Source organism: Centruroides vittatus, unplaced genomic scaffold (genome assembly GCF_030686945.1).
Source record: "Centruroides vittatus isolate TY-2023 unplaced genomic scaffold, ASM3068694v2 contig_1506, whole genome shotgun sequence".
Taxonomy (NCBI): domain Eukaryota; kingdom Metazoa; phylum Arthropoda; class Arachnida; order Scorpiones; family Buthidae; genus Centruroides; species Centruroides vittatus.
Genome location: NW_027120931.1, coordinates 280,336 through 306,044, shown reverse-complemented (window position 1 = coordinate 306,044; position 25,709 = coordinate 280,336). Strand labels below are relative to the sequence as shown.

Genomic DNA, 25,709 nt, shown 5'->3' with positions numbered 1-25,709 from the left:
ATCTGTTTATTGAACGATTTTCAACAGGAAAATTCCAATCTTCACTGGGCATCAGGAATGATGAGAGCATATTATCCATTGGTCTTAACAGGATCATCTCTTATTGTTTGTTTTTGGGCAGAAGTAAGTATATAAAAGTTTATCATTATAGTTAATTTTGAGTGAATTGTTTAAAAGCAGATTATACTATTTTGAAGTCCGTGCAAGATTCCAAAGATATATAGAAACAAAAGACCATTTAATACAAAAATATTAATAATTTAAGCTAAAGTTTAAGCAACTTTTGCTTGTCCTTTGGCTAATTGGGAATGTCCATCCCCAAAAGAGAGAAGTTCCTGGGCAATAATTGTTTTTTTACCACTTCTATTAAAAGGGGAAGGAAAACAAAGATACCATTGGAGTTAGGAAAAATAGCGACCTTCTCACATTGGCTGAGGGATTCACTATAAACAGGAGAGATTTTACCAGTTACTGGTCATTTAGTCACAGTCCAAAGAGTCTAAATCGGTCAGTTAATAGGTCAGACAGAGTAGACAAGTTAGTCAACAGATCTAGAATTGGTCATTGATGCTGTGTCTGTCTAGGAAAGGAGTAAGGTATACAAATTCATACAAAGTCATTACAGATAGTTTTCTCTAGCATTAGGAAAAGGATCAGGCAAGAAATCGATGTATACTTTAACAGATCTGTGTGGATCGACATAATATATAATCACGTTAATTTCTTATAAACATTGCCACACTCCCAGATCCACAGGGCATTAATCTCTTATGGGGTGCATCACAGTTTAGTCAAGGATTTCATAGGCTGACCACTTGGGATCTTGCTGACAAATACACATGATGATACCTCAATCCACATATGAAACAAAGATGTCATCTGTGATTCTTATTTTATGTAAATAAAGTAATTTAGTTCCGAATTAGTGAGTTTAATTCACACACCTCTGAACCAAATTCTTCTTTGCTTTAGTTTCTTCTCCTGGCGGGTCTGACCGGAAAGAGCCTGATGATGTTTCCTTCTTCTGAAATAATTATTTTCTACAGTTGTATTAATGTGTGATGATAATTTTAAAATATTGTTATATTTTAAATTATACATTTTTTTCATTTCAGGTATTCCATTTACCCGACGTTCAGTCGGATCAACCTTGTTTTTTAAGTAAATCTTTCCTGGGATTTATTGCTTTTAATATCATTCCCTACACAATGCTAATAACTGAAGTTTTACTACACCAGTTTTTTATTTCAACTGAAATTGAAAAGGTAAATTACTGTAAATTTACTCGAGTTCTTTTATCAAATCTCAAGACACAACTGTTTTAGTTATCAGTCATAGAGTTAGAAATTATAAGCCCTAAAGATAGGTTTTTCTTTGAGTATTTTTGATTTCTTATTATTTCTAACTCTAAATAAGGTAGATGAGAAATTAATTCTTTAAATTTTAAGTTAAAATTAAATTATTACATCATTGAAATTATCTTTTCTTTTTATTCTCGCTACATTGTGAGTAATTAGAGCAATTTTGCACAGGTCCACAGGGTGGCTGAGTGGTGAGGGATGAGGTCTGATGTGTTTGGGACAGACAATCTTCAAAAAATTCCTCAGATTTGATCCTGTGTCCCCTGAATGTTGGGTTAATGACTTAACCACCTCGGCCATCCACTTAAATAATAATGACTTAAATTAAAGATCATCGAAGACACTTTTTCTTTTCATCCTGAAAAGAAATTTTATTCAGTCTGTTTTTATATAAAATATTGAATTTTTAAAAAAAATCATCTAAAAGAATATTAAATGCTATGACAGCAATACAAAGTGAACACAAATAAACTGAAATATCTTTCTTTTGAATGGATTTAAAACATGTGATAATTAACATAATTGTGAGAATCTGGAGCAGAGGGATTAATTTTAACAAATTTTGTTAAAATATTTATTTAATTTATTTGATAGAAATTTTATATTTTACAAAATGATACGAAGTTGAAAAAGGAACTTTCTTTTTTGATAAAAGAAAATGTCCCAGTTCCTCCAAAAGTGATAGTGTGGGATTTCTCACACACTATCCACAAGGCCGCCCAACTTCCGTCACGCATCGGAAGCATGTAGGGCTTATTTCAAATAATCCGATTGGAGGAAATTTTCATATAAAAGGTGATGAGTCACCTCCAAACAATGGCTTTCGCTCTCTCCCCAGTAATCTTATCTTCCACTAAGGTAAGATCTGTGCTCCCGATTCTCTGGCTCTCTCAAGATTTTAGAAAAACTTTAACTTATGCATCAGTTCTTGTCACTCAGTGTCAAGCATATATATATATATATATATATATAAAACAGGTAATCTAAATGTCTCTTTCTCTATGAAAGGATTTAGCTGTTGGATTGCCATTCAATCTTATTCCCTTAAAAGTCATTCATAATTGAAGTTTGTTCCTTTAATATGTTTATTTGTATTATTTTGAATTTAATCCTTGTTTGTATATAAACATTATCAAACCTTTCTTAATAAATATATTTTTACTTATCTCATTCTATTCATTTTTGCCTAACTCCATCATTGACTCACACATCAAATTAGACCCTCCTAAAATTTCAGAAAGTTTTAATATATTTTTCCATCTGGAAAAGTCTAATTGCAAGTTAGGATGTGAGATAGCTTTATTCTGACTGGTGTCGGGAGATCTTGACGATAGTCCGAGAAAGTCGAGGTATATGTGTACTTTCCAACTTTTGACGATTAAATAACGGCCTTCATCCAGCGAGGCAGGTTATTCCAGAGCCTTCATTCTCACATATTTATGCAAAGGAAATGATATAATATAGTGTGAAAATTCTCGTGCCACCTGTTTCTAACTCACTTGTAACTGGACGGGATTTTCCGAAGCCACGATTACGATATATTCAGAAATTCCTTGAAATAAACTACATTGATTTTCACGTGTGTTTGATAAATGATCAATTCTTTTAGAAGATGCAAATAATAAAAATAAATTATAAGAATTTTATTTAGAATAAAAACGAAAATTAATGCGGAAATTTTAAAATTTTCACAAAAATAATAACATAGTGGTAGATTGACAATACCGGCAATACAAAGATAATCGTTTTAACTAATATGATATATAATTTTATAAATTAGTTTATAAAGTATTACCATTTTAACGTTTTAAAAATTAATCATTAAATTTTTTTTTAGAGTTTCATCACAACAATATTTGATAGTTTATACGCTGCTCTCATATTTATAGTTGTTATATTTTTCCTCATTTATGGAGTACAAGTATATTTCAAAGTAAGTAAAATTTAAAAACATGTATATTTAAATTAGTTTAAAAAGGTTTTCGATTTAATTAATAGATTGGTGATGTTTCATTATTCATAGAAAGTATTTGAAAGTTTAATTTCAATGAACATTTAAATATTGAAACATTTCTCGCTCTCTCCCCAGTAATCTTGACATTCTATTATATAGAACATTTATGCTATTAAAATTTATAATAAAAGTACTGCAATTTAATAAATTGTTTTGAAAGGTTCGCGGAGGATTTATAGAAGCTTCGTCGACGATAAATTTGTCGCAGCTTCATCAGTCACGTTTGGGGCTCGTTTCTCAAGCCATTTTATTATTGCTGACTGCTGGTTTTATTGTTTCTGATGTTCTTGGAGGATTTTGGAAAGATAAGTAAGTAAAGCCTTAATAAATATATTTAAAATATAAATAATTATTCATTTTTCATTCTGTCCAGTAGATAAAATTCTACGTTCAAGTATTGAAAACTTTATATTTGAAATTCTTATAATGAAACTGTGCCTTTTCTTTGCTACTTTCTCTTATACACAATGAAATGGTATAATAAGACAATAGCCTATCAATACATCTACTTTATTAAATATTATATTTATTTCCAAGGTGCATTTTCGGTATAAACCCCTCTTCTGTTGGCTAAAAATATACAATTGTAAATACTATACTACAATATTATTACAATGCTCTTAAAATTTACAACATACCTTGATGTACATTCTTTTCTCCTTTTAAAATCACATCAATTTTAATCTTAACAATTAACATTTATAAGAAATTGTAAACTATTTTTACAACAGTTTTTACATTTAATATTAGAATTTTTTTTTTTTATACCTTTATAAGTAGTTTAGTAAATTTTAACAAACTCAACAATTAATTTCCTATTATATGTATTTACGTCTCTATGTAAAACTGTAGTGTTTTCTTTACCTATATTACAATTATTGAATAAACAATATTCACGAAAAACCGAATTTTTCCTTCTGTATTTTAAATCTGCTAATTGTTCTTTTAGTTTCCTCCTATACAGTGATGAGTATTTTTACAAGTGCAAGGAATAGAATAAACTATTTTTGCAGCTTCTAAGACATTACTAATAAAGTAGATATTAATAAATATTCCATTTTTTATAATTAGGGTCTAGTTTTATGTCAAATCTCTTGAATATTGTATTAATTCTTTTTTCCATTTTTATATAAAGTTTTTTGAATGAATATTTAACATCTTTGTAAAATTGCATCCTTTTATTCTATCTATATCACTATACTCTCCATTATAAGTTTAGCTCCATTACAGACCTCATAAATAAAATTAACAGATAACTGAATTAAATTATTACAAGTTAGTAAAAGAAATAATAATATAATACAAGAGTAGTAGCAGTTTGGGCCACTTTGATCGCAAAATTGTCGAGTAAATAATTTTTCAGATCGCAAATAATTTATTAATACTTACCTTTCACAATTATTTATATAAGAACTGTGATTGGTTGGTTTTTTGGTATGTATTAAATTTTAAGATATGTTAGTATTTATTTTAATGCTTGGATCGGTCACGGAAGCGTACGGTTTTATTATTACCTACGACGGCGACAGAAATTATTCTGTTTCTCCTCGTCTGTACAAGTCTCTGGATAGTTGCATTGCAGCGGTAAATAATTTTTCCTTCGATATTCCCGATAGTTTTCCTATTGTTTTGCATTATTTTAAAGTTAATGGAAAGGAGATGGAAAATTTGGGTTTGTAATTGTTAGATAATTTAATATAATTTATTACTAAGTTAAAAATTACTTATAAATACAACAAAACTTCACGATAATAACACCTAACTTATCCGAAAAATTACTTACTCAATAATTTTGTGATCAAAGTGGCCCAAACCACTAATACTTGTTATATATTTTTATACTTTACGTATATAACAACTCATTAAAATTTGTAAAAATAATAATAGAATTACTATGCAAATTATATGATAAAATAGAGCTAATGCAAAAGTTAATACGTAAATGTCAAAAATGAGAAATGGGAATTTTTAATGTAGAAGCGTTGATTCAATGTAATGTAACTGGGTTTGTTAAAATTTACTAAACTGCTTATAAAGGTATTAAAAGTGAGGGGTGAGACCCAACATACCTAGACAGATTACTCCAAAAAATTCTGAAATTTATTTAATACTTTTCAAAATAAAGATGTTTATGGTTTTGTTTTATTCCTAGAGCTTTTTGAACCACACCTTGTTTAACATAATTTAGATATTGATTATTCTGTTTTTTAAATTATATGAAATGAATCTAAGCTTTATAACTATTATTTTTAAAGAGTTTTATCTTGTTTTTTCCATATATTATTCAAGATACTTACAAAATATAAATTATAACCATTAAAGCATTTTGTGAAAATTATTTAAACACAAGAATTTTGTAAATTTAACTTTGAGTAAAATACTTCATAATATAATATCGTTTTTCAGATTACCGGTAATGAGCAGAAATTGGTACGATATTATGTACAAAGTAGCCGAACTGGGAGTCGTTCTGTGGTTTCCGTGCGTATTGTGGAATTGTATCAGGTATTAAATAGAAATTTGTACATTTATTAAATAAGTAAAATCTCGCAGAAGATGCAATTGAAATATAATTTTATTTAGTAATTGATGTAATTTTTATTTTTCTTAGTCCGGAACAGTTATGGATATTGAATCCAAGAAGAATTTTACAGAAGTTAGAAAGGAAAAAGCATTACGACGAGACTAATGCTCTCGTATCGCCGTGTAGAAATATCGTAGTCATCAAAAATGGTTAGTTATGGATAAAATAATTACTTTCCTTGAAATATTGTAGGTTATATTTGAACAATTTTTCATATAATTAAACAAGTTAGTGTGAAGATATAGTACAAGATACAGAAAAAAGGTGTATAAAGATAAAATCTAAACTTGTTATTGTAAATTTCTTTTAAATTTAAATATTGGAAAATAATTTAGAAAAAAAATGTTTCTTTATAATGTCATGATCAAAAGTAGACAAGTAGAGAGATTTTTCGTGTATGAAACAGTTTATTTGCAAATATAATTTCTGCCATTGTATAACAAAAGCAAGCTTTACCGGATAAGTTCTTAATCTTTTTATGTTAAAATTTTATTTTAATAGAGTCAAATACGTTAGAAAGGCTTCCGGAATGTTGGATATGTTACGATTCGGAAAGAACCGACGCGGGTCCTCTAATCCAACCGTGCAACTGTAAAGGTGACGTGTCGATAGTTCATCACGAATGTCTTAAGAAATGGCTTGTCGAAGTAAGTTTTAAATTAATTATTTGACACAAAACAATAATTAGGAATACAAGTAGCAACCTGTGAATAGATATGCCAAGCTTATACCCTAAATGTGCACTGTTTACATACGGCACCAAGTAATATTTAGACGAAATAAAAAATAGTTACATACATAATTATTATCTTTATTCATTGCTACTATAACTAGAAAATATAGAAGTACGTGCTAAATAATTCATTTAATAGCTATAATTTCTATTATAGTCGTCGGCTAATCCAGACTGTAAAGAATGCAAAGTTTGTAAAGTTAAAGTGAGTATTTTTGAAACCGTAAATCCAGAATTTGACATTAATATAAAAATACGATTAGGTTTAATTTAATTAATAAATATTTATAGTACGAATTAGAAAGCGGCCACGTCTGGCTCATGAAAGGACTGACGCCGACCCATTGGGTTCAGACTGCCGCCATCGTAACGGTTATGTGCAGCGCCATCGCCGGAGCCTGCATATGCGTCAAGGTGTTTAATAACGTCGGCATCCGTACTTTGGCCGTAGGCATCGCTTTGATTTTGGAATATGTATGTTTAAGGTACGTTTTAAGGATTTTATTAATTTAAGAAATTCTATAAGGCTAAACCTTAGAACTCACCAAAGTACTTTAACTAATGCTACTGCGGCAAATTGATATTGCACCTAATTCTGTTTTTACACAAGATTGGTTCCCAGAAATTACAAGTATAGAAAATCATGTTGTCAGAAGTGATGACAAATAAAATCTTATGTTTGCACGATTGCAATATCACCGGTATCACTAAAAATGGTTTGGTTATCGTGTTCTTTGTCCACGAGTGAAGTTCTTTCTGTGAACTCCCATACGTTAGCAGTAATGTCCCGTGGTGTCGAAGATAACTGGTTTTACGAACAAATTCAGTTATTCTATATCATACAAATGGCTGAGCCCGTTTAATGTTGTCTTGTAGAGAATTATATAGTTTCAACGCGATCTGAAATTAATAAAGCTCATTCCTCATCAAAATCGTTTAAAAAAAGTTCATGTAAAAACAGAATTAGCTGTATAAGCAGAAATGATTTTAAATATAAATTTTGACTACTGCAACTGCCCTTTTAAAAATGAAGTTAGTTTATAATTCAAGGTTATTGATATTCCTAGAATGTTACTTAATAAGCAAATTTTTTAAAAACTTAATTTTACCGACAATGACTTCAATTATCCAAAAAATTCATTATCATTTGACCCGATTACGAAAACCATTAATGACATCCCAATGCCTCGAAGAATCCAATTTTCAGTTTTATTTCGTCGGGATATATTGAGTTGTGGACCTTGCAGAATCTACGAGGAGCAGGGGAGAGCATTTTTTGTCTTTTAAATGGCATTTTATAAACATGCATCATACATTACCTCTCCATGGAAACCATCTTTTAGTTACGGAGATGACGACGATTTATTAAACTGTAAGAAAGCATAAAAGGAATCTCTCTCTAAATCCATTTTGATGAGTTGTTTTGCATCTTAGAGCTAAAATTTATTGATGTTAATATTAAAATTCATATGATATAAAATAAATCTTTCGTTTCAGATTGTTGGGATTTAGTATTTTGCGAGCCTATCAGCGAGCAAAGATTTCGGCAGTGAAAATTCTCGGTCAAAAATTCGGCAGGACAAATTCTACAAATGCTTCCGCTTCGACCGCGCACGTACGTCTTCTTAATAATAGCAATCTCGAAGAATTAGACGTGGCAACGGTACAACAGTCTATCATCGTGGTCAGGACCATCACGGATCCCAGTTCCACGCGGATAGACTCGCACAATATTCATGTCGAAATACGCCCGACATGATGAATGCATTACCAGCTCTGTTGAAGGGGTGGAAGTAAATCCTTTTCGAAAGTCACTATTTTTTATGACGAATTTTCATGGTGACAGGTTTGTCGACGACGAGCTAGCATCACAATTCGAGATTTGGTTTGATTACGGAAGGGAACGGATCATCAAAGCATACAGTTAAGTAGACCTTATTGATTTGGCATAGCTTTGAAATAATTTATATAAGATTCTATGCTGATTTCAACTTTGCAAATGAAGAGAACAGTTTTAAATTAATCCATATTCCCTCAAACATATTTTTGAAAAATATGTCACTTCACCAAATTCGGTCGACCGTACCGAATGCCAAAAATCGACACAATGCGTGTATTTTAAATATCTACAAACGAGTAATACCGTACAACAATTAGGTCTTCCCGTACAGACAATTAGACGGTCGTATCTATTGTCTGTTTGTTGTGTTTAATTCGACTGTACCTAAATGCAATTTATCCTAATAATTTTTTACCAAAATATGCATCGATTTAGATTTCGTTCAGTGTTAAATATTGCAACTTACAATACAAAAACTGACATTCCACAGAAATAATCGACAATTTTCCGAATGGTAATGCGTTCGGAATTTGCTATTTACATTTCTCGCACGCACGGAAAAGCGTGCAATAAATTAACAAAATAGAAATCCTAAGTTACAATTCTGGCAAATTTTAAGAAAGACGAGGAAACAGATTCGAAAATATTTTTGATTCATCTTCCAATTGTTTTTAGGCTTTTAGATCTGCGTAGCCAAAATCCAGAAAGACGAAATATTTAGAATTAAGATCACAAAAATACAATAATATATTTAAATAGTATATATGGCAGTAACTAGAAGTACAATAACAAAACAATATTTTTAGAAGTAAATATTAAATTGTTCTGTGTAAAGATTAAGAAAACTTACATTAGATATTTTGATGTAAAATAGAGGATAGACGGAGAAAGATGGGCCCGAGCAAATTATTTAAGTATATATTTTGTGGTAAACTTGCGATTTAGAAATTATACAATGATAATCACTCCACAAAAACATCGATAATTTTGACAGGGATTACGAGAAACGTAACACACATTCGTCCGACTCTTAGCTTGTTTGGTTTGCGGAAGAACTTCCATAGAAATAATCGACACGAGTTTAGATATTCTGCAAATTAGGATGCCAGTTATGCCGTTAATTCTGCCGGAACTATCAAATTTAAATCGGTATTGTCTTCTCCGAACCGGATATTCTTCCACTCTAGTGTACAGAAAATTGGAGGACCTCTCTCTCCATCCTCCATCACTTGCTCCTCTCTTCCCAAATCCCATATTCATTCCACTTTTTCTCTACGTAAGTGTAACTTATTTTATAAACGATGATTTACTTGTCAAGTTTCAGTGTTAAATAGTATAATTTTTAAATTGAATAATTGTTACAATTAATCAATTTAATATTTCCTGTGAAAACTGTAGTCAGAGAGAAATGTCGGATGTGATTTAAGTCAGAATTCTCTCTCCATCTTTCTCCAATACATTTAATCACAATTAGCAATATATTGTGATTAAGTCTTCTACTCTACACGGTACCTCGGCCCTAAGTTTTGTGGTTTCGGATATATTTGTATCCTACACCGTAAATGAAAAATGATTTAAAAATAAATATTTTTCTAATTAGAAAGAATGTCTATAATTGTTTAAAAAGAATCTACGGTCACCCTTCGACACGATTTGTGCCAAAGAATTTCGTATGTACGGTTTAGAGAAGAGTTTAGTAGAGGGAACGAGCGGCATGCCTTTATGTTGTACATTAAATAATAAACGATGGTGTATATAGCGATCCTGTTGTATAAAATAAAATTTTACTTATAATCCAATTAGTGTGTTGTTTTTCTGTAACGAGAATCCAACTGGGACATTGGAACCACAGAGTCAGTATTGGCTCCGTGGCTCCAACCAACACTCTCTACCGCAAAGTATACAATGTACTGCTCATGGAGGTTATGAAAAAAAAAAATCACCTTACGTTCAAATATACGGGTGCACTTAAAACATTATCCGAACTTACGTACGGGGCGCGTGCTTATTCCAGCACTAAAATAAAATCGGTTTAAGATTTGTATGTTATGCCAAATCGTCCAACTGTAAAGAATAAAGACAATATTGTAGAAATCAATGCAAAAACAGCGAGTTTTATCTCGTTCTAATCTTCGTATTGCCGTCGAGGCCCGTTGTATGCATCTGCGGTAAACCGACCTCGCGTGGCACTACTGGATATGCATCATACGGCAATGCTCAGTCTGAATTTTCCTGCAGAATTGCATGTCTTATCTGGTGGTTGCCAAACTTCTACGCAAGCCACCAATTGAGGTGATGTGCTCGTCGTGCCGGTTGCAGAGAGCCATGACGTGCATCCATTCTAATGTGTGACGGGCGTATTTGTTTCCTCCACAGTATACGACCTAACCGATGCCAGAAAGATCTCTTAAAGTCGTTGAACTCGCGTAATAAACGGACAGAGCAACGTGATTAAAGAAAACAATTTTAATACTTATAATTTGCTGCATTTTAACAGTTATATTAAAATATACCACAACAGCATATATATACAGCACTTCAATCAATATCACTGCAAAAATACATTCCTAAAAGATTTCTAACAACGTTTCCGATCGTAAACAATCTACATCAAAGTAAATTCTTAAAAATAATTCAAAAATTTACATCCGAAATTCGATTCGTCTGGATTATAAACTGTCGATTTTATAATAATAATAATTAAATACTTTCTCGTTTCTCTTTACAAAATAAACAAGGCGGATAAAATATATTTAAACCTTACTTATAATCGTCGAAATTAGGAAGGAATTTCTCGACCGACCAAACAATTCGTTCCCAGCAAAATATGTTTCTAAAACTCTCCTTTCCTAGTTAAATATTTATAATATATAATAACAAAAGAAAAAAAAATTTTAATTTTAAAAATTACAATTTACAATTTTGGCCCTTGTAAAATGTAGAAAATAATTGGAATGATGTTTCTGTTTAACGTTTTTAACTCGAAACAATTGGAATTTTCCTATAATTATCCTAAGAAGCTATTTGTTAATACGTGTGTATATATATATGTATATATATATATATATATATACATACCTTATTGTTCGAAAGCGGAGGCAATAATTTCAATCTCGAAATAAATTTCTTCTTGATTAGAGAACAGCTGTACAACGCTGACTAGATATTTAAAATATATATGGAAAAAACAAAACTAAATTACATACGTTCAAGTATTCCAAAATGGAAAGTCTGTTTTTGTCTTTTGACTATAAAAATTCTTTTACAGAAAGGTACGTCCGATTAAAATATATTTATTCTTTGTACTGATGCGTCGGCTCTAGACGGACAGACTGACTGACTGACGTGGCGTGTAAGAATGATATGGAATCCGAGCGTTTTACCGTAAAACGAAGTTAATTAACAAAAAAGAAAAAATAGGCAAAAGATCGAAGTGTTAGAACACATTTTTACCTTAAGAGGAAATTTTACAACTAAACGGTCGTTAGAAAAGTAAAATATGATTGAATTTTATGATAAAGCTAATTACACATATAAGTATATATATTTATATATATTTTTAATGAATTTTGAAGAATTGTTTTAAAATTTATATACAGAATTAATCACTTGATATGTGTGATTACGGCGATCGGATCGCGCGGATGCGATCTCGAGTTAAATTATAATACTGATTTGATTTCGTGGTGTAAATCTACTTTAGTTTGGTTAAAAGAATTCCAATTAAAAAAACATTATTTCGAAGGAGAATAAAATTGTAAATTTAAAGCGGAATTACGGAGAAATGAAGAAACTATAGGAAGAGGAAAGTCTTATTAACTTAAAAAAAACTACGAGCTACTTACTTTAAACTTCCCTATCACTGGAATGTAAACAAACTGATTTACAAAAAACAAAATAGCTGCAATTTTAAATATTTAAAAAAAAAAATAACCATATTATTAGTAACATGTTTTTATTGTTTAAAAATGAAGTGAAGTGTGACCAGCAAAAAGAAAATGATTAATATATTTGTAAAATCAATTTTTTAATAAGCAATCTTAGGAGTAATCATTGCACTAAAAAGTGTCAGTGTTATTTAATAATACTAGATTAAAATTTTAGTATATCTCATTCTTGATATGTCGTTTAAACAGATTAACGGTTAATAATTTATAAATTTTTTAAAAAATTATTATACTAATACGAAGTATAAGTGTTTAAAAGACGAAGGGGAAAAACCCCCAACCTAAAGAAGGAATCGACAAGACCTGCATTGAATAAAACATTATTTTGGAAGTTTTCAAAGTAATTACCCTTATGTCGAACCTATTTGAAAAATTCTGCAAGTAAAATCTGGCTGAAATACTTTAATCGATTTTATATTATCATCATTTAGACTCCATAAATTGTGCAAGTTATTTAAAATCTGAAAATGTTACTGCGATAGTCTGCTATCTGTAACTGGACAATTTTATATGATCTCTCGAAATATATTTTAACCGCAGAATCTAGATTAATATATAAAGCTGCTTAATTAGTTATAAAATTATTATAAAGATACATATAAATCAGCAAATAATAAAAATAATAATATATAATCTATTGGCATATCTAAATGGCAAATAGTCTCTCTTATAGAAATCACAGCATTAAACAAAATAATAATTTTTCATATGTATGGCAATTATAGTTTTCCACTTGTTATCTATAAATGGAGGGGATTCTTTTCGCTCGGCATTCGTCGTTTTCGTGTTGTTATATTCGCTCGACGGCGTCTCCGACTATTTAAGATGATAAGAAGAATGAACGTTAAGTGATCTCGGGTTCGAGAGTTTGTTAGCGTATCACTGAGAGAGACCGAGTAGATGAATGGACAGATTTGTGATTGCAAAATTAGATTTCTAATTCACTCTGTCTTCATAAATTCTAAACTCACAATGTGAAAGTTTGTTCATCCTAAATATCCATGGATAGATTTGCAGTTAATATGTTTAAAATGATTTAATTCTTCCATCTGGCTAGAACATAAAGAAAAGAACCACTACTACAACCATAACTCCCGAGAGAACACCAATAGCTGCCCATTGTTTTCTGTCTGAAAAAAGAATAATAATAGTATTGTAAGTATAATTTAAATAAAAAACAATTAAAATTAATCTCTTTTTTTTATATACAATATAATAAAGATCTCAGCATATTAGTTTCTTAACACTGATCCTTTTTTTGCTCAACAGCTTGTGCTGGATCAAAAATAAGAACCTTAAATTTTGCGCAGAGATTGGTCATCATCGATCAAATCAAAAACAACAAAAGATATATAAAATATTTATTTGAAAAGAATGGTAATAACTTCTATTTAAATCAGATAATTTAACAATATGGTAAAATAAAGATTGATATTATTTAACTTTCTTAGTATTTTTGTATAAATCTGGCACTTGTGTACTTTGTTTCTATCAACATACAGAATCCTTATGTATACAATGACTATTATATCTAGTAAACATAGTAAAATCAAAGATTATATTTTCAAATATAGGTAAAATGATAAGGTTTCAGTTGATCTCTATTCGAAAATTACATAAAGATTAGTTAGGACTTAAATCATTCGTATTTCGGAAAATTTATTCCGAACGAGACAATTATGAAACGTAGCAATGAAAATTTTCATTTAACTGTAAAGCTTTCTTTTTGAATATGAAAATGATAAATGAAAACGTTTTAAACGAATGCAGTTATTACATTTAAAAAATTTTACAGGAATTGATTTATTAGCATAAATTATGACAAATATTTTACACGAAATTAAAGAAAATGTTTGTAAATACTTACCATTTGATAAATGTAATGCTTTGGTTAATTTCTTCACAACACCTTCTATTCTAGTGTCATTATCATCCATTTCATTACTCATATCATCCAACATTCTAAAATATTAGATTATTGATATCAAGTTTTGAAATATAACTTTTTAAAAAGTTAAATATTGTACACCGGAAATATTTTAAGTATGAATTCACAAACTACAAACTTAATAATTATTGAATATCCTTAAGATTATATTAAATTAGTAAGTTTTTTAATTTTTCAGTTAATTACTTTTGCATATTCATAAATTTCGAATAAATTTAATTATTGCACTATATTTAGAAAGACCGACCCAAAAAAAAAACCAAAAAAGTTCACTAAACATTTGTTCAAATTCAAATATAACAAACAGAAGAAAAAAATAACACAGTAAAATCTTATTTAATTCAAAGTTTAAGGGGAAAAAATATCCTAACTTTGAATTAGAGCTTCAAGTTGAATTTTATATCCAATTTTCCCAAATTTTCCCATTATCAAGCCATTTCTCAAGAACCTGTTCACAGAATGATTACAAAATACAGTTGTACACTTTATGGTGCTTTTGAATGCATTTTCCAGGTGACCATAGTATCCCAATCAGAACATCAGCAATGTATTGGTACTGGTGTTCTGATTCCAGCAACGACTATTCTGATGATAATTTTGGCTTTCGACCAATCCGAGTATGATGATAAATTTTATTTTTATAAATATCTACATCTTCTTTGCTAATAAATTATTAGATATCAATACTACTGTAAGTCACTTCTCCTATACTTATAATAAAAAGTTAACAATAAATAAGCTTAATAATACATTTTGTATTTCAATAACAAATAGATTTGAACATTTGGAATTTACAGTGCAAATTTAATTTTGAACAAAGTTGATTCAATTAAAAGTTGCAGCTTGCCAGAAAATACAAACTATTCAACACCAGGCTAGAGTGATGATCAGACTTGACATGACCTATATCATTCCTACTATTGGTTACCACTGTTAATGCCTTCTTACTCTCACTAACTGACTATAGAAAAAGCATTTGCAAAATTACACTCATCTTCATCAATATAAATATATTTAAACATAATTGTCATAACTGTTTGAATAGTTAGTTTAAAAATATTCATATCTGGGTAATCTGAATAAGGGATAATTCAGACATCTGTTACCAAATTATCTAGTGTTAGATAACTAAATATAAATACTTAAATATAAAAACATCTTTAGTCTAAAGCATTAATTACAACAACTAACTTATCAAACTGAAAAAACATTTTAAATCACTTACACAGCTTGCTCATCATTATCTCGATTCATCTGCTGTGAAATTGTTTTTAAATTTCCAATTGAATTCTTTATTTGACCTAAATCTTCTTCCTGTGGGCTAATTATTACCTAATTACAACAGAAAAATTTTAATTTTCTATTATCTTCGTTATAAAATACTTATTCTAAACTTTTAATAACATCTAAGCACAATAATTGTTTACACAACTTTTTCCATTATTCACAGTTTCTCTTTTTTTTAATTAATAAGTTTTTTTAAAAGATACTGTAAGGAGTCAATGTCTGATCGTTATTTTATGTTTTTGGGCGTTACTTTTAGTTAGTTATTTTATTTTCGGGGATTTTCTTTTTTAAGGACACACTCCTAAACCCTTTGTGCAAAGTTAAAAAGGCAGAGATACTAATTTTGCATCAGTGACTGATCCCGACAGAAAATAATGTAAATTAGGGCAGTGCAGAACTGCACTGAACATTGGATAAAAGATGGCATGTCCAATACAGCTGGGTGGTTTAGCTCCTGGTGACGACCATTGTAGACACGTCTCTGAGAAGTGATTAGCGTAAGAAAAACACACTTTGGTTGAGTATCTTTTGAGGCGGAGATTGGATTTGTTATTATATGAAATAAGACTTTCTTTGATTGATTGTTTACTCTTTGCTTTTGTTACTTGACTATTTGAATATATGACAAATATACTAACTGTTGGTACAATTAATCAATTGTTGTTGTTCTTATTATTGTTGTTGTGAATTGTTACTTATATGTGTTTTATTGGATTATTATTATTAGTGCTTTTGGTTCTCATAAAAGTCCAGGCCTGGTACTTGAACCTGACATTGTGTAACCCTGTTTTTTTTTGGTACTAGTGCATTACAATATATCTTTATGAAGATTCATTAAAAAATTATTTTGGTTCAAATCAATTTATTAATTTATATCTGAATGCTGTTTTTTAATATTTTAATTTACCTGTTAATGACAATAAATTATCTTAAATATAAATACATCAAAGTGATGGGATAGGCTAGAAACTATTTAAACAATCTATGTAATATACTGAAAAATTTCATATTATCTTGTACAATGTTAATAATAATTGTATTACAATTACTTTTTATTTTTAATTTAAATAGTTTCTCAAGCCACTTATTCTGTATGATATATTTTTTCAAAAGTACCTGGAATTTATCTTTTTAGACAAATTCCAAATACAATTGAACATAGAAGAAACTAAAATGTCTTCACTTTGTCATGTCCAATCACAGGAAGAACAGTGGACATGACACAGAGTGAAGACATTTTAGTTTCTTCTATGTATTTTTACTTTATAAATATGATCAATCACTTTTAATTGTAACTTTATTTTTAATTATTGGCTTGTCACCGAAGAACATTTTAAACTGTTTTATGCAGAAGTGAGAAAAAAGTGCTGTAGGATACTGAAAAACATGATATTTATGTGCAAAATTACATAAATTAAAGATATAACTAAAGTGTTTTATAATGGTTTCAAAAAGTACCGTAGAAAATATTTAACATATTATTATTAAAAACAAACAGCTGAAACATATAAATGGAGTTAGACTGTATCTCCTATTTTTTCACTTTTACAGAACTTCCAAAACAAATATTCTGTACTATATCAAAATTATAACATACTTGATTATCTTGTATAAAATGTCTTGTTGGACTTTCAATTTCATTTTGAAGTCTGATATATTTGGTATTTCCCAAACTTGAAGAAAGAATACTCTACAAGACAATCATATTATTTAAATTATAAGATTTTACTTTCAAAGAACAACAAACATTAATAAATTTGAATTACCTGTCTTAACTTCTTGTCTTTGGTTTTACTCTCAATTACAGCATCTTTCATACACTGCAATAATGTATTATTGTCTACTCAAACCGATGCATATACATTTCATATTTATAGAATTACATGAAAAGAATTAGCATGATAGAGAACCAAATAAGCTCATTTAGTTTGTCATCACTAATAGAATAAGTTATATCTTACATAAAAATTACATCCATTCACTCATTTAATTACATGAAATATTTATGTAAAAATATTTTACAGAAAAATAAAAATTTTTTATTTGATATAAGGCCATTAGAGGATAGATTTCTTTCAGATAAACAAGCATAAGTGTAATAGGCAAGTACAATCTTTACAGTGTACATAAGAAGAATACAGCAAAGTGATATAGTATAATTTTATCAATGTTGTCAAAGCTTTTAATTCCTTGTGATAGAATATATTCTGAAAATTATTTCAATTTAAGAGGTCTAATCAAATCCTTGTACCCTAGATTCTAACAACCAGAAAATTTGAAGGGAGGTTTCGGCAATCCATCAAATGGAAAAGGCACACAACAAAGCAAACTTCTTTCTAACACTTTTAATCTATTCAATGATTAAATCAGATAATGTACTTTAGAACTATAATATTAAAATAACTGTAGGAAACAGAATAAATACTCTTAGATTTGTTAATTAAATATTGATTTATTAGAAGAAAATTAACACGACCTTCAAAAGAATGATAAATCAATAAACAAAACAACTCTACTAATGATTATAAATCAATGACTAAAACTTTCTAAATGTTCTACTTTCCATTAATATTCATAAAACATTCAGCTAAAAAACACTTATAAATCCTATTAACTAATAAGATGTTCCACAATAATGAAAAACATCAGAGCAAGATTGCAAATAGTATCACTCTTGAAAGTTGCAAATGTCTCAGGATTGACAGTAAAATTTTACCTAAAACCAAGTTTTTATACTTATAGATTGACTATACATTAATTTTGTTACCTTTATGTAATTGCAAAGCCTAGAATATGCTAGAAAATTAGGAAAGTATAACACTACAGATGGCCCGTAAAAATGCTGGTTTTCTCAAATTGTTCCACGAGTGAAGAGCTTTTTGAAACTGGATTGCTATTTCAATTTCTTATTTTCCTGATTTTACAATATACTAAATTAGAGAGAGCAAGTGAGTAAGAGAAAAAACAAAATATCATTTATTCTATTAACAACTTTATTAAGATCACTTTTAATATCCATTATTTAAAAATATTAAAACATATTTACTCTCATTAACGTATAAACACATTCTCTAAATTATAATTATTTTATGTAAATACAATTGTAACAAATTTTTTTTCTTCTATCCTTTATTTTATCAAGAATTTTTTTTTTAGGAAAAACAATCATTAAATTAAAAACTTACTTTTACTTCCTCCCTTGCTTGATTAATAAAACTCCTTCGATTTTTAATTTCTGTTTCATCGATTTTGAACTTTTTTGGATTTTTTTCAACAATCCCTAAATACATTAAAATATCAACAAACAGGAAAATGTATGAATAATGAAATATATGAAATTTGTTACAGAAAGTAAAAATATAATTAGAGAATAAAATAACTAGTAATCATCTCTAATACATAAGTAATATTGAATATAAAAAGTAAGTGAATTGAAACTTTTTGAAAATGTTATTTTAATTTATTTATACATTATTAAATTTATATCATATCTGTAATATCAGTTCTATGTATAAAAAACATTAGGGGGAGAAAAATGTTAACTACTGACAACCTGCAAATAATTTTGTCTATTGAATATACATACCTCAGGATAAAAGTATGGAATCAGATTTGAGAACACACAGGTTCCTACCTACCTTAACATTTCATCATCAGAGACATTACAAAGAAGAGATAAAGTAGATTACATTAGTCATGGCTATTCTACATAAACATATCAGGGTTCAAATAAACAAATAAATCAACCAGAAGTTTCTACTAGTGCTTATTGTGAACACTAATCTGGAAGTAATTGTAGAATCACCTACGTAACAGGAAAAATATAGAATCATCCATATGGATGTTCAACATATAATAACTACAGAATTATTTCATATGCAAATTAGCTCAAGTGAGAGGTATCAGACATATAAAGCATATATATCTATGATAAATCACAAAATATATTGAATATATTTCTCATACCATTTATTGGAAACATAATTCAGGATAACAACGATGTCCTATTTTGGGATGATAATGCAGCCTCTCTCTGATCACACTTTGTGAAAGATTACTTGCATCCCTACTATGAGTTGGCCTCCAAATAGCCCTGATCATAATCCAACTGAAAATCCCTAGTTGAAGCAACAGGTAAAGGGGCAAACTCCAACATCTAAACAGGAGTTATCTGTAGCTATTTGTCAAACATGATCGCAGATTTCATCAGATTACAATGAGTCATTAATAGTCTGTCTGCAAGCATCATAACCACAATTCATGCCAAAGGACTATTGATTGTGACTGTATATCGGATACCCCATTATGTAGATTCCACAATTATTTCCAAATTAGTGTTTGCAATGAGCACTAGTAGAAACTTTTACTTAATTTAATAGACAGCACTTTTTATTCAAAGATTCACAAAACACATTTTTAGAATTAAAATTATAAATAATGCCAAATATTAGGTATGAGAAAGTCATATTTAAGTTCATAAGTTGAGAGCTTGTCAAAGAATAATTAGAAAAACTCAAGTTAGAGATGAGGAGTTTGAACCAGAAGATGATTCTAACAATGACACTGAAACAGACTAATGATAATGCAACAACCAAATCAGAAGACACTGAATCAGATTAACTATGAAAACAGTAATTATTTTAAATTTAGCTGTAACCCATAAATGAAGTCAAAAATAGTTTTCATAGTTCTAAAAATGTACAAGCAATTAAAATATTCAATTTTTACTCACTCATCTGTTACAAGATAATAAATCCCAGTCTCAAAAAACACCAGGGGATAGTAGGTCTTAAAAATAACCCTTCCAGGGTTTAATCAAGGAAATGCAATAACTAACTTTAATGAGATAAATAAAATGAAATCAGAATATAATGTATTTAAATTTACAACGAGTGTTTGAACTGTAAATTAAGAAGAATCAAAGAAATACTTATACGATTACTTTAAGAATGATAGCATTCATTAAATGCAATATGAAATTCATAGAAATGTTATTAATATACAAATATAGATTATATGATGTTTACACAATTTTTTTTTAATTACTCTGCAAATATTTGTTTATTCCGTATGTTGCGTAATCAAAGACAAAATTGTCTTACAAATGACTATTAATTTTTAATTACAGTAGAGCATCGATTATCCGACCCCCGATTAACCGACCGCGTTCTAGTCGATGAATTCAAATGTCCGCTAGTGATGTGGCACTACAATATTTGGTTATGTCTTGGCTACTTTAATATTATTTTTGTTAAATTTTTGCATGTTTTAGCTGGCAGCACTGGCTCGACCATGAAAGGGAGGCTAGTATTTAAACCAGGCCTAATACACTATACTAATAATGTATTTTTTCATACTTTTCGGTTATCCGACCAACCCCAGTCCCCAATTAAGTCGGATAATCGATGCTCTACTGTATTTAATTTTTTATAAAGAAAACAAGCATTTACAATTTATTGTTCCTGAATTTAACATATATATTGTTCTGTTGAAAAGCCACAATATACTATAATATACACAGTGTATGTAGTATGCATTAAAAAGTTTCTTACTAATGAAAGAAAATTAAAAATATTGTAATAATTTGGAAAATAATATTCTAATAATTTTGTTATACTTTAGAGGTATTGATTGTGATTCTTACTGAATGTTTCAAGTGTCCTCTCATTAGTGGAATATTGTATCCTTATTGAACAATATAATTTCACTTAGAATATTTCAAGTTTCAGAATCAATAAATATGAAATAAAATCAATAGTTAAGTATATACAGACAAACATTTTTAAAACAAATGTATGATTTATATTGATATATTAATAATATTTGGTTCCTTCAAATGAAATAGACTGTAGGGGCAACACTGATGTTGATAAAGTGTAGAATTTTACCTTACAAATGGAGGGGGCATACCTCTGAGTGAGTTGTTCAGTGTCATGCATAGTGTCTATATATTCTTACATGCACAATAAATCATATGGTTGGAAGTCTTTCGGGCAAGTGACTTTTTCTGCGAGTTTACCACAAGCAATGAATGCATGGGCAGCGTCTAGCATAGTTGTTCTTCAACGTTATCCCTGGCATTTCGGGTCTACGAAACAGGTAGGATCAATTAAGACGAGTTAAGCCCAGCGTGGAGGTAGATTTGCTCCCGGGGAAGGTGTCAGCACTGTCGGAGATGGTAGCCCACCACGATGCAGTACGGTTTAGGGTATTTTCCCAGCTCAAGGAACTAGACAAATTCCGGCTGATAAGCCTGGACTTCCGTGTATGTAGTCTTCTTAGAGGGGAGCGGCCCCCTCCACCACCACCTTCAGCACTATATTGTGTTTCATAGTCAACAAATGTTAATTTTCACAAAATGTTACAAATTATCAAGTTTATTATTTTTTTTCTTATAAATTTTTCTAATAAAATGTATTGAAAAATATCGTATTTAAAACTAAAGATATTAATAAACGTAAGTGATTTTTTTCATATAGATAATGATAATTTGATTTTTGGTGAACTTTTAAAATAATATCGCCCGACTGACCTATATTGCCTTAGGAGGGATCGCAAAATAAATGTAAACAAGATGTTGGGGGAAAAGGGTTAAAGCGATACGAAATTCATCATACACTATAGGAACGTGTTAGCTGAATGACCTCGGTCAAAACAGTTTTACTAAGCCATTTTGTTAAAACCCGTTTTGTCTAGTTAAAACTAGTTTTAACTCAAATTCATTTTTGACTAGCAGTAAATTCTAGTTATAACAATGACATCCAGTAAAAACTAGTTTCAACTAGTTAAAATGCGTTTTAACTAAAAATGGGTTTTTACTGTAACATATACACAAAATCAGAGATTTAAATCAATCTTTAAAAAACTGAATTTTAAACTAAAAACATTTAAAATATTCCATTTATAGATTAAGAAATTTGAAAAATAAGAAGAATCACTCTCAAAGTACTAAAGAAATTTATTTTTGATTTCCACAAATAGGCTTAAAAAAGAGTTACTTGAAATTAATGTTGAAGGACAAAGTGTAAAATTTGGTTATTATAAAATAAAGAAATGTTATTTAATTCTTATTTATTGTTTTATTATAAATAAAATTAAATACCAATTGTTTCTTCTAAATCATCTAAATCCCACTCAATACTTCTTAGACTATTACGTAATTCAGTGGTAGTCCACTCTTTTTCTTCCTTGGACATTTCTAAATCTTGTAATTCGCACCATCTTTGGTATAATCCTTTTGTAACATTCACAGCTGTCACCACCTCACTTCAAAAAAACAATGTTTATAAATTAAAGTTCAAATTAATTTAAATATAACTAATAATTCTAATAATCTGTAATTATAAAATAAAAATGATTAATTATACAAAATACAGCTAAAAAATAAAAATTATTGTTTAATATCTTATTACTATGCATGTCAATACATGCTATTATCACAATTCTATTCATATAGATCAGTTTTCATTGCAACTGGTTAAATTTTAAAGTACAGTATAATCTTAAAAAATGAACATTTCATTTTTCATGTTAAGGCAAAAAATAAAATTTTATTACATTTTAAAAAACACAATAAAAGCAATACAGAAACAGAAATATTATGGAGTGTGTACAGAGACAAGACATAAGAGACATCTTGAATGTGCATGGAGAAGGTTGGATGAGGGACAAAACATCCAAACATCCACTCTGTTCACAGAAGTTCAAGCTTCTTGCCACACTGCCAAAAGATCAAGATTTGGCTGGCAACAAAGCATTCGCAAGCTTCCACAGGTCGATCAGTCACTTGATATGAATCCCACTGAACATGTCTAGAATCTGCTGAATTTTGCAGTGCAACGGCATTCACAAAAACCCGTCTCCTGTGGAGAACTTTTACATTGCACATAAAGCAACTACTATAGGTTTTAATATGCGTATATGGCATTTGTATCACATGGATACTGCAAAATAAAAGATAGACACCTTTAGTTTCAGACACCATTTATTTATGGGTTTTCTCTTTATAGTGAATAAACTACAATCTGTTTAAATAGTAAAAATAGTTCAGTGAGAGATTAGGTAATGTCAATGATATGATGAGAAGACCAATATAAACTATAAATGATGAAATTGAGATCATATCTCATGGTTGTCACATAAGTACTCAATAGATTTCAGAACACTTAAAACATTGACAAAGAAACAAACATGGAAATTCACAAGATAAATTTACAAACACTTCACAACTTTTGTGTTCAGTAATATTGGAGATAAATCTTTCAACATGATTTATAAATCAAGCAGCAAAGCATGCAGTGGAAAACTCCATCTTCATCCCATCCAAGCATTAAAAAAATATGTTTCTCATTTTCTTTAAATGAAAAAACACAATCTCTTGATCAAAGATCAAGTTCATGCATGTTATTTTTTCCAAAATTTTGATGATATTCACATGAATTTGTCTAGTGAGATAAAGATGTGTCTGGTTGAAAGCCTTATTTAGTATTTATATTACAGGTAACACCATCAAGAGGCTATTTGACCTTATATTGAGATTTTAGAATGGCACTAGGGGAAAAATCATTTGAAGACAGCATTCAGAACACAAATAAACAACTAACTTCACTGTTTTTTATTTTAGATCCTGGAAATAACAAAGAACTACATAGACATAGTAATTTAAAGGTATATCAAAATTGTTACATCTAAAAGAATGATTTAAAAGTAATTCTTATTATCTGTAACTTATATTGATAGATGTATGAACAAAACTATTGTCTTATCTATCACAGTGTTACACATTAGCAATATTCTTTGGGACTTATTCACAATAATCAATCATTAAATTGATAAATATGAAATAATTATAATTACATAGCCAACTGATAAAATCTTAATGTGAAAAAATTTAACAATATAGTAAAATAAAGATTGATATTATTTAACTTTCTTAGCATTTTTGTATAAATCTGGCACTTGTGTACTTTGTTTCTATCAATATACAAAATCCTTATGTATACAATGACTATTATATTTAGTAAACATAGTAAAATCAAAGATTATGTTTCCAAATTCTGGTAAAGTGATAATGTTTCAGTTAGTCACTATTCAAAAATTACACAAATTAATTAGGACTTAATCATTCATATTTCAGAAAATTTATTCTGAATGAGACAATTATGAAACGTAACAATGAAAATTTTCATTTAACTTGTAATCACATTACAGGTGATTACAACTAGAATAAACATCACAATGTTTTAAACTGTCATTTGGTTACTTCCTTTTTCTACCCATTTTTTTTCTTGACCACAGTACAGTAAATCAATTTATACTTATCTTTTTTAGTCAACCTTATTTTTTACTTTGCCATCAGTCACAACTGCACACAATTTAGCATCTCCTGTAGCATAATCATAATGTAAACCAATAAAAATCTTATGCTTGCATTTAGTAACATCCCTGAAGTACTGCTTCTCAAAAATTTGATTCACAGCTTGTTCCTCCTTCTTGTCACCTGATGCAATCTCCATTACAATTCCTGTTTCATCTTTTCTTCGTATTAGCAAATCTGGCCTGAATTTCCCGCCCTCTACAACTAGTGGTTCACTTTCTACTTTCTCAAATCCATAGCCCATGTTATGGAACACAAACGTAAAAAGAATACCTTTCAACTCATCATGCCTTGATGGTTTGTGTGAAGGAAACAACTCTGTTTCAGCCTTAACAAGAACTTCAAATGTGTTTTTATCTTGGCTCAATGATACTAATGCCTTAAGATATTCTTCAGGTTTCACCTTAAAGTTTCTTTTGTAGAAGGCTATACATACATACATACATACATACAAAGAAAGACATTGGCTGTACATGAAGTGTTTAGCCAGCAGAAAAGAGGGTAAGGGAAAGGAGAGGGAAGTAGGGAGAGGAGATAGACAGTAGAGAAAGATAGGATCCCCCTGAACAGTGTACATATGGCTATGGTACTCTATGTTTGATGCTGGTGTGCAGTTTTT

General features: G+C 29.4%; 2 protein-coding genes across 3 annotated transcripts in view; one reads left to right on the top strand and one right to left on the bottom strand.

Moving 5' to 3' along the window:
* Nucleotides 1–8,744, top strand: part of LOC136968678 (uncharacterized) — a 50,278-nt gene extending 41,534 nt beyond the window's left edge. For both annotated transcript variants that reach the window (XM_067262682.1, XM_067262683.1), the window contains 10 exons: nucleotides 28–123; nucleotides 1,116–1,265; nucleotides 3,199–3,294; nucleotides 3,536–3,684; nucleotides 5,782–5,880; nucleotides 5,987–6,108; nucleotides 6,461–6,606; nucleotides 6,850–6,897; nucleotides 6,984–7,177; nucleotides 8,190–8,744. In XM_067262682.1, coding sequence (XP_067118783.1) covers nucleotides 28–123; nucleotides 1,116–1,265; nucleotides 3,199–3,294; nucleotides 3,536–3,684; nucleotides 5,782–5,880; nucleotides 5,987–6,108; nucleotides 6,461–6,606; nucleotides 6,850–6,897; nucleotides 6,984–7,177; nucleotides 8,190–8,451 — 1,362 coding nt within the window. In that variant the 3' untranslated portion in view covers nucleotides 8,452–8,744. The remainder of the gene's footprint in view (nucleotides 1–27; nucleotides 124–1,115; nucleotides 1,266–3,198; nucleotides 3,295–3,535; nucleotides 3,685–5,781; nucleotides 5,881–5,986; nucleotides 6,109–6,460; nucleotides 6,607–6,849; nucleotides 6,898–6,983; nucleotides 7,178–8,189) is intronic.
* A 3,022-nt stretch (nucleotides 8,745–11,766) lies between these two features.
* LOC136968685 (syntaxin-6-like) overlaps nucleotides 11,767–25,709 on the bottom strand; it is a 24,223-nt gene continuing 10,280 nt past the window's right edge. The window contains exons 2-8 of the mRNA XM_067262690.1: nucleotides 22,817–22,980; nucleotides 18,900–18,994; nucleotides 17,481–17,534; nucleotides 17,312–17,404; nucleotides 15,653–15,759; nucleotides 14,347–14,441; nucleotides 11,767–13,609 (exon numbers count right to left, since the gene is read on the bottom strand). Of these exons, the coding sequence (XP_067118791.1) occupies nucleotides 13,533–13,609; nucleotides 14,347–14,441; nucleotides 15,653–15,759; nucleotides 17,312–17,404; nucleotides 17,481–17,534; nucleotides 18,900–18,994; nucleotides 22,817–22,980 (685 nt within the window). The 3' untranslated portion in view covers nucleotides 11,767–13,532. The remainder of the gene's footprint in view (nucleotides 13,610–14,346; nucleotides 14,442–15,652; nucleotides 15,760–17,311; nucleotides 17,405–17,480; nucleotides 17,535–18,899; nucleotides 18,995–22,816; nucleotides 22,981–25,709) is intronic.